Source organism: Podarcis raffonei, chromosome 15, assembly GCF_027172205.1.
Source record: "Podarcis raffonei isolate rPodRaf1 chromosome 15, rPodRaf1.pri, whole genome shotgun sequence".
NCBI lineage: Eukaryota > Metazoa > Chordata > Lepidosauria > Squamata > Lacertidae > Podarcis > Podarcis raffonei.
Window position 1 is genome coordinate 42,931,353 of NC_070616.1, and position 9,390 is coordinate 42,940,742.

The window sequence follows — 9,390 nt, forward strand, 5'->3', positions numbered from 1 at the left end:
CCTCTGCCCCCCCCCGTCCCTTGCGCCTTCAGGCTTCAGCGGAGGGGAGGCAGGATTGACTGCAAAGCTCAAAACGTCTGTTTTTAAAGAGAGAAAGTCATTCCCTCCCGCCAAAAGAAGTGTCCCCACCTCCTTTTTTCTTAATACGTTTGTCGTGGTTGGTTTCCAGCACTTCATAGTAACCGGATATCTAGGCGCTCTTGGGGATGATCCAGGTAACAGCTTCGTCGTCTTAGAAATAAATGGGGGGCGGGGGGCGCCTCGTAGTAGCCCATAAGTTAGTCAGCAACGCTTTCGACGCTCCAAACCTCCCCAGGATACGGCCTGGAGGGTGACGAGGCCGCCGCCTCGCTGAAGCTGAGCAGGACTGGGTCTGCTCAGTGCCTGGGATCTGGGTGGGTGATCTCCTGCGACCACGTGTAGCCACTTTGGGTTCCATAACAGGAAGAAGGGTGAAATAGAAAATGTAAGGGACAAATAAAGAAATTATATGGGCAAACACGCAAATACCCCAAACAAATCTTACAATGCAGTTCTATTGTACAGGTTCAGAGGCAAGTGCCACTATTTTCAGTGAGGCTCAACTCTCCTGAAGGATTACAGCCTGAGATTGCAGTCCTGTGCACACGGGCTTACAGCGCAATCCTAGCCACGTCCATCGAGAATTACTGCGCTATCAAAGTTAGCGCTGCAGCCTCGCGTGGGACTAACCCTCCATCAAGCGCGGTAGGGCTTGTTTCTGGGTAAAGACACCTAAAACAGCTCAGTTGGGATAACTCAGTTGGTAGAGCATGAGACTCATAATTTCAGAGTCGTGGGTTCGAGCCCCACATGGAATAGAATCATAGAAGTGTAGAGATGGAAGTGACCGCGAGAGTCATCTAGTCCACCCCCTGCAATGCAGGACTTTTGCCCAACATGAGGCTCGAACCCACGACCCTGGCATGAAGAGTCTCATGCTCTACCAACTGAGCCACCAAGGAGTAAAAGGTTCCTGCCTTGCAAGGGGTTGGACTAGATGACCCTCGTGGTTCCTTCTTACATTTCTAGGATTTTCAGATCGGGACTGTTAGGCATCTTGGCGCTGTGCCTCGCCCTCTGCCATCACCCCGAGTAGAAATCCTCCTTTGCACGTGCCATAAAGTTAAAGAAGAAGAAGCCTATGGGTGTCTGATCTCCGGAGCTGCTCTGCTCAGCCTCCTCGCGCGCTCCTGCCCCGCCACTCGCTTCTCTCCCCCTCCCTTTGCCAAATCCAGGTTTCCTTCCAGCGTGCATTTCACTCCCGTTGCAGAGCTGGCCGTGCAGGAGTTGGGTAAGTCGAGCTATTGCAACATATAATTTTTCCATACATTTGCTACATAACTCGGAGGGTTTTATTTAAAGATAGCATCAGTTGGCACACTTAGCACGAAACCACCTAATTACTGACGCCTCACAAGTGCCAAACTTTAAACCGGGAGGAGGGGAGGGCTAGAAATCACTGACAAAGTGCTGCTTGCTTGAAATTGCTCGATATACTATATTGCTGCGTCTGGTTTCCAGCCACGAATTATTGCAGCGGGGGGAGGGAAGGGGGGCAGCGTCGGCGGCGAACAAGGCGAGGGGAAGCCGAGTCTGCCCTGGCCTTCCTATTTGCATCCGAACCCAACTCCCACAAAAGCAGCGGCTGCAGCGGCTGACGCTTCTTGGCAACCGGCTTTGTTCCCTGGCTTAGACCAAGGCGAGGGTCCGCGAGGATCTCCGCTCTGCCCAAAGCTTTGGCCTGTTCGCTCTGGAGCCTTGCGCTGCGTTTCTTACGGCCTGCTTATTCATTTATAAAATCAGCCCGCAAGGTGGTTAACCTTTCCAGGTAGATTTACCTCACCATGTTGTTTTGAGGATGAGGGGGAAACTTTTTAGGCCGGGGGTGACTAAGCTGCGGGCGGCCCTGCAGATGTTCCTGGACCGTATCAACAGTTACCCCTGATCCCACAGCGTTTAGCGGACCACAGGTCCCTCATCCCTGCTTTTAGGCCACACTGGGCTCCTTTGGGCGTTGGGCCTATTCGCTCTATGGTGCGTTTTCATAGATCTCTCTGCGCAGCTCCAGCGCTCTGGGGACACGCAGGGCGAGCCACAGAGGAAGGACTTTGGCTGTGGCTGGAAGGGGGTCCTGGCGGGGCGGCGGGTCCGGCCCCTCCGGCTGCTTGTCTGTGCGGAGTGGCGCCTTCTTCGCGGCTCGGATCCCGCGGCGTGCGCACGGGTCTGTGGATGCAATCCAAAGCCCAAGAGGGCAGCTGCAGCACAGCGGAGCTGTTTAGCAATGGGCGCTGTGAAAACAAGGACGCGTGTCTGTCTGCTGCCGAGGCGCGTAATTCACCCCCGCTTCCTCCTCCTCCTCCCCGAAGACGAGCGCGAGGTAAATAGGGCTGGAGGAAGCGCGCAGGGGGCGTGGGGCGCTCGCCAGCCCGTGCCCTTCGGCGGGTGGGGAGAGGCCGGTCCGCCGCCTGGCGATGCTTTGCAAGCCAGGCAGGCGCGCGGAGCCGAGGGCGGCCTCCGGAGGGGCCCCCAAGCGGCGACCCCTCCTTGCCCCCCGGCCAGGTGGCCGTCCCGGGCTCCTCTTCGCCCGGCCGGGGGCCGCGGCGGCGGCGGCGGCGTGCAGCTCTCGCTGCTTCCTGCTTTCGAAACGTTCCATTGTGAGGAGCTTCCATTGTGACGTCTCGGCTTCGGCGCCGCTTTATCTGTCCATATATGGGCAGCTACGTCACGGAGCTTTCCCGTCGCTCACATAAATAGGCTGGCGGATTTCCCTGGTTGAGCATTTGGGCTGCAGTGAGGGAACCTGCTGAACGAGCGAGAGAAGAAGGCAGGGAAGGAAAAGCGAGGCCGGGGAGGAGGAGGAGGGGAGGCAGGGAGGGATTAAAGACTCCCACCATCTTCTGCCATCACATCTGCAAAGCAGATCGGGACTCCCACCTCCTCCCTTCAGGAAACACCTCCGGGGATCCACCGAGGATTGCGCGCCCCCACCGACCACCCACCTTCCCACCCTCCTCCGCCAACTGGCCCCCTCCCCCGGGCCCACAGCGCCTTCTTTCCTCCCCCAGCAGCGCCCCCCTCGCCGCCGCAACTTTTCTCTCGCATGGTCTCCTTCGCACGGATTTGCCACGCGGATGCCGCCTTGTCAGGAGCGGAGCTCGGAGCCGCTTTGAACCCGCCGCCGAAGCAGCCGCCGCAGCAGCCTCCTTCTCCTCTTCCTCCAGTGCTATGACAGGCAAACTCGTGGATAAGCTGCCAGGGACCATGAACACTTTGATGAACCAGTTGCCTGACAATTTGTACCCCGAGGAGATCCCCAACTCTCTGAACATCTTCTCCAGCAACGGCGAGGCGTCGGTGGCTCACTATAATAACCAGATGGCGACAGGTAAAGAAGGAAGGGGGTGGGGGCGTGTGGCGGTGGCGGGGGGGAGGGAGGGAGGGGGCGAAGCATGTCGCTCTGTCGGGGGTGGGTGGGCGGGCGGTGAAGCCTTCGCGGGCAAAGAGAGGCCGGAGCTGAGCCTGTGAATCTGCCCCTACCCCCATCTCCCATCCATCCCTCCACCGCCTCCTCTGCGCGCTGGAGCCATTGCTGCTGCCGCTGCGCTGCCGGGCTCCGGAGGAGAGGGGCAGGCAGGAACTCCCAGCGGGGGGAGAAGCTGGAAGGTACGGTGGGGCAGGGGCTGGCAAGCTAGGCGAGCGAGCGAGGGGCCGTTGGAAGCCACCCTTCTCCCTCGCGCCCCTTGGACTTTGCCCTTTGGAGGCCTTGCCACGGGTCTCTCGGGCGTACGCCGGTGGCCGTGGGGCTGATTCGCCCTTCTCCCCTGCAAGTCCTTCGCATGCGTGTCCGTGTGTCCGTGTGTGTGTGTTTCCCCGTGTCTTTTAGTCCTTGTGCGTGTGTCTCTGTCTCCCTCTCCGTGCGCTGTGGCTTCTCTGTGGCACAGGCTGCCATCGCCGCGCGGGCACCCCCTCCTCCCTGTGCACACGCACACAACCCAGCACCCCCTCATTCTCCTGCCTCTTTTTAGCTATACATATACAGAAATCATGTCGGAACGAGGAGCGGGTGGGAGCGGGTGAGAGGGATCTTCTTTTTCTGTTTCCCAACGTGGGGAGGTTTCTCGGAGGAGGATTCCTGGGGTCGGAGAAGGGGGTAGGCAAAGAGGAGAACTGAGGTTGGGGCCAGGAGAGGAGGGGGCTTCCTCGGCCTCCATCTCTCGTGCCGGAGCCATCCGGGGCAGGTGAAGTTGCGTCGGCTCTTTCTGGACGCCGCCAAGGAAGTGGAGGGGACGCTGGGCACCCGCGCGGACTGCGCCGGGAGGCGAGAGGTCTGCGCGCTGGGCTGGAGCCTCTTTTGCTGCAAGCGTTGCTGTGAGAGCAGACCCGGTTCGGTTCTGCCTAGCCTCACCCGCACAAGCAGCGCAGGGCTCTCTCATTTCGATCAACCAACACTCCCCCCCCCGCCAAGTCGCAACCCCTTCTCTCCACAGTATTGCTTGATCTCCCCCGCCACCCCTAAAAAGAGAGCGAGAGAGACAGAGAAAGAAAAACACCCTCCCCCTTATATCTTTCATAACTGGTCTCGACGCAGAAATCACGGCAAGTTTGTAAAGCTCTGCTGGAAGTCCCGGTCTGCGTCGGTGGGGTGGGAAAACGCCTGGAGAGCAGCAGAGAGAAAGAGAGAACGAGAGGCAGACCAGTTCGCTCTCGGCAGCCTGAGCCTACCTGTAACTTCAGGTACCTGCTTCCTCCTGACCCCGCTTCTCCTCCTCCTGCTCCTGCTCCCTCTCCCAATCTTTCCCCCTCTCTCCCCGGGGTTGTGTTCTCGTCGGACCCCTCCCTAAGTACACAGAGGCCCGACCAGCGTTGCCCGATGCCTTGGAGGCTCAAGTACATAGGAAACTCGGAGGCTCGTCCGGCGGCTCCGGCAATGGAGTCGCCTCCCTGCTCTCCTTCGCAGGGTTCCCGTGAAGATGGCCTGTGCAGATTACGTTAGCTGCTTGTGTGCGCGCGCTTAGATATTCTCTCGCGCGTGTGGCTGTCTCGTCTGGGTGTGTGTACGTATGTCGCTAACGTGTGTGTTTGTACATGCTTGCATTTCGTACCCAGGCAAGTGCCACAGTTGTATGTTGTTGCTTTCTAGCGTTCCAAGTGCGCGCGCGCGCGCATATGGCGGAGTACATGTATGCCGCCCTATATGTGCGTGTGGTGCGTGTGCTGAAATCGTTACAGACACATACATATCACATATCTGTGTGTGAGCTGATGTGCTTGTGTGCATACATGGCTATGTAGAGATGCACAGTCCAGACTCCTTGGAAGTTAGAGCCTCAGTTTCCCGGCACTTGTTGGGCGCGCGGGCGGGGGATCAGCCTTTGATCGGGTTTTGTGTGCCCCTCCCCTGTAGGATCCCGATCTTTGAGCAGATACACTCAAGGGCTCCGCCTCCCCGGCCTCCCGACGGCGGCTCTTTCCTTGTGTCTGCACCTGATCTGTCTCGTGTGCAAGACCATGTGTTGGAGGCGGTGCTGCTCAGCTTCTGCCCGCGCCTTCCCATGGTTTTGCAGGATTCGGACTTCCAAACTGGGGGGGGGGATCCCACCTACGCCCAATGAATTCTCCCTTGTCTAAATAAGGGCCCTTCCCCGCAACCCGACGACTCCCCCTGCCCCGCAATCGCTGACCCGTTTTCTTTCTTTCTTTCTTCCGTCCTTCCTGCCTTCCTTTCCCCTTTTCTCCCCGCTCTGGCTTCTCTCCTTCTCGCCCTCCGCAGATAATGTTATGGATATTGGCTTAGCCAACGACAAGTCCGGCCAAGACCTGTCGTCGTACTCGGGCTCCTTCCAGCCCGCCCCCGGCGGCAACAAAACGGTGACCTACCTGGGCAAGTTCGCCTTCGACTCGCCGTCCAACTGGTGCCAGGACAACATCATCAGCCTGATGAGCGCGGGCATCCTGGGGGTGCCTCCGCCGCCGCCGCCCTCCTCCAGCGCGCAGGCCTCGACGGGCAGCATGGTGCAGGTTCAGAGCCAGGGCGACGTCGAAGGCATGTACCCAGCGCTGCCCCCTTACTCCACCTGCAGTGACCTTTACGCGGGCGAGCCGGTGCCCTTCCACGACCCGCAGGGCAACGCCGGCCTCTCCTACTCGGCGCAGGATTACCAAGGGGCCAAGCCCGGCGGCGGCGGGGGCGGGGGCGGCGGCGGAGGCCTGGAGAGCAACCTCTTCCCCATGATCCCGGACTACAACCTCTACCACGGGCACCCCAACGACCTGGGCAGCCTCCCCGAGCACAAACCTTTCCAGAACCTGGACTCGATCCGGGTCAACCCGCCGCCCATCACCCCCCTGGAGACCATCAAAGCCTTCAAGGACAAGCAGATCCACCCGGGCTTCGGCAGCCTAGCGCAGCAGCAGCCCCCGCTCACGCTCAAGCCCATCCGGCCGCGCAAGTACCCCAACCGGCCCAGCAAGACGCCCCTGCACGAGCGGCCGCACGCCTGCCCGGCGGAGGGCTGCGACCGGCGCTTCTCGCGCTCCGACGAGCTGACGCGGCACCTGCGCATCCACACGGGCCACAAGCCCTTCCAGTGCCGCATCTGCATGCGCAGCTTCAGCCGCAGCGACCACCTCACCACGCACATCCGCACGCACACGGGCGAGAAGCCCTTCGCCTGCGAGTTCTGCGGGCGCAAGTTCGCGCGCAGCGACGAGCGCAAGAGGCATGCCAAGATCCACCTCAAGCAGAAGGAGAAGAAGGCCGACAAGGGCTCGGCGGCGGCTGTCAGCGCGCCCGGGGGGGCCGGGCCGGGCGGCTCGCCCGCCGTCTCGTCGCTGGCCCCCGTGGTCACCACTTGCGCGTGACGCTGCTCCCGCCCCGCCGAGCCCCAGTGCCTCTCCAGCGCTGTCTTTCGTGCCCACCTGGCGCAAAACCCGCCGAGCAGCGGCGGCGGCGGCGGCAGAAGCTGTTGGCCTCCCCAGGCTCCCGCGAAAGGGATGCCTTTGCGCGCAAGCCTCTCGCCGCCGCCAAGCTGGTGGTGGGAGGAAGCCTTGAACTTTCCGCCGGATCGTCTTGATTCTCAGCGGCTTAGGAGAGGAGGGCAAGCGGGGACTGAGCCACTTCTCCCGGAGGAGCTGCCCTGGGCATGGGGTGCCTGGGGGGGAAGCTCCGTCTGGCACGTGTGAAAGGGTAGCGGATGGACATGGGAAAACTTCCCTGGATTCCTCTCCCCCTACCCCAACAGATGCCCTTCCTCTGATCTTCCTCCTTCTCCCTCGAGGGAGGGGGCACCAAAGCGCAGTGCGCGTGTGTGTGCGTGCGTGTGTCAGCCTCTTGAACTGAACCTGGCTGTTTTTTAGCCAACAGTTAAGTTCCCCGTCCCCTGTGCACCGTGGGGTGGGCCCCCCACCAGAGCCTTTCCCCCCTCCCTTCCCAGTCCCAACGCCCTGGGGAGATGCTGGAAGAAATTGGGTGACTTTTGCAATGGATGGCGAGCCAGTCAGTCCCTTATAGGAAGGCGCTGCGGCTGTGCTGCTTTGCTGTAGCTGTGGCTGCCTCTGTCTTGGTCCCCCTCTCGGAGTGCCGGAGCCGCCTTGCTCTCCTTTGCCATGACTGGGGAGCAACCTGGGTGATTTCTGGCTTTTTCACATGGAGAGAGTCCTTCCTCTTTTTTCTTGGCAATTAAACCCCCTTTCCCGTAAGTCTTCCTCTTGCTCCCTTTTCTCCCTCCCTCCCCCATCCCTCCAAAAGTATTACCCAACCTCCTCCAAACCTGTAATAAAACCAATGACCCGCCCGCTCGCCCGCCGCCCCAAACACACGCCTGTCCTTTCGCCTTCCTCGGCTGGCTCCTTCGGCCTCCTCTTCTTCCACCTTGGAAATGAGCAGGGCTTTCCAAAACAGGGTCCGGCCCTTCCATGTCACTCTCAGCTTCCTAGTGCAGAGGGATTGTAAATAGCGACCACAGCAAAACTTAGTCTGGGTGTTATTATATAGCTTTAAGAATTGTTGAGGGTGGGGAATGAAAGCGAGAAAGGGGCAGTAACTGGGGAAACTGGTGCAGGCACTTCAAACTTTATTTCCTCCAAAGGAGGAGTTGGGTGAAGAGAGAGAATGAAGAAACATGGATTTATCGATCCCTTTGATTAGATTTGTCACACCAAGCCGACCTTCTTGTCATCCGCTGTTGGCAGCTCTGAATGTAGCGAGAAAAGCGGGTTGGAGGGAGTCAGGCTCCCCCTGACTTGAATGTACAGGACTGCTGAGGATCCCTATTCACTTTTCTCTGAGACTAGGCTACTGTTGGGGGTGGGAGAGGCAGGAGAGTTTACATGGTGTGTCTGTTTCGAGGGTCGGCTTTTGTGTGTGTTCATACCCTTGCCCCTTCTATTCTTCTTTAAAAGCACTGTGTGTGTGTGTGTGTGTGTGTGTGAGAGAGAGAGAGAGAGAGAGAGAGAGAGAGAGAGAGAGAACGTGTGCGCGTGTGAATGCGTGGTAGATTCAGATGAACTATTTAAATGTTCATAAGACCCTTAACAAACGAATGGGAGGCGGGTTAGCAATTTCCAGGTCATTTTAGCTCACCTGGGGGATGCCATTTTGGGAAAGAGGGCTAATGGGCATCAATTTGGGATGCGTTTTGTTTTGTTTTTTGTTTTTTTAGCACAAGGACAATTATTTCCAGAAATGCAGAAAACAGTGTTTTAAATGCGTACTTTTTATAATGTGATTTTATTGTTTTGTTTTGTTTTGATTTGGGGGGGGGGTCACTTAGCATAAACAGGGGTGGGGAGAGAAAGCAGTTTGCCTTTTTTCCTTTACTCCTTCTGGTACGTGCATGTCATTGCATGTCTTGCTTTGTTTTTCTTTTCTTTTCTTTTGTTTTAATAAAACTGCTCAGATATTTAAGCAAAACAATGATGATAATTATTAAAAAAACTTGTTGCCAAAAGGTTGTGTTTTATCCAGGTTTGATGTCTGCATGTTAAAAAGAAAATTAAAACAAACATTCTCAGAGAGAGAGAGAAATGCAGTCTATGTGAACTGAAAGAAACAAAAATCAGGTTTAACTACTAAAATCTAAGGGGATGATATTTTTTGAAAGACTTTTGTATAAAGTTGAGTACTTAGGGGAAAAGAGACAAATCAGATGTAATATATTTTGTGGATGTTTTTATTTCTTGGATTTATAGTACCTTATACTAAGGTTAAAATGCTTGATATTGTGAAAAAAGTGATAATTTTCACACACATTTCATTGGCTCATTTGTCATGTAATGCAAATATGATAGTTAATGCATACAGCATTTTAAAGGGGAAAATCAGAAATATTGAACTGATGTATTGTTGTACCATTTGCACTGTGAGCAAAT

The 9,390-nt window shown here is 57.1% G+C and overlaps 1 protein-coding gene across 3 annotated transcripts; it reads left to right on the forward strand.

Moving 5' to 3' along the window:
* Positions 1 to 2,657: 2,657 nt before the first annotated feature.
* Positions 2,658 to 7,307, forward strand: EGR3 (early growth response 3). 3 transcript variants are annotated; one of them, XM_053367031.1, is made up of 3 exons: positions 3,297 to 3,406; positions 4,610 to 4,755; positions 5,792 to 7,307. In XM_053367031.1, the coding sequence occupies exon 3, from the start codon at positions 5,800 to 5,802 to the stop codon at positions 6,880 to 6,882; it is 1,083 nt and encodes a 360-aa protein (XP_053223006.1). In that variant the 5' UTR covers positions 3,297 to 3,406; positions 4,610 to 4,755; positions 5,792 to 5,799; the 3' UTR covers positions 6,883 to 7,307. The 3 variants fall into 3 exon arrangements, with proteins under 3 accessions (XP_053223005.1, XP_053223006.1, XP_053223007.1); XM_053367030.1 differs by lacking the exon at positions 4,610 to 4,755 and having other exon boundaries at positions 2,658 to 3,406; positions 5,792 to 7,306; XM_053367032.1 differs by lacking the exons at positions 3,297 to 3,406; positions 4,610 to 4,755 and adding an exon at positions 3,516 to 3,684.
* The last annotated feature ends 2,083 nt before the right edge of the window (positions 7,308 to 9,390 follow it).

Coding starts and splice junctions, on each gene's coding strand:
- EGR3 (XM_053367030.1), top strand. CDS start 3,247: ATGACAGGCAAACTCGTGGATAAGCTGCCAGGGACCATGAACACTTTG. Junction 3,407..5,791: donor TAATAACCAGATGGCGACAG/GTAAAGAAGGAA, acceptor CGCCCTCCGCAG/ATAATGTTATGGATATTGGC.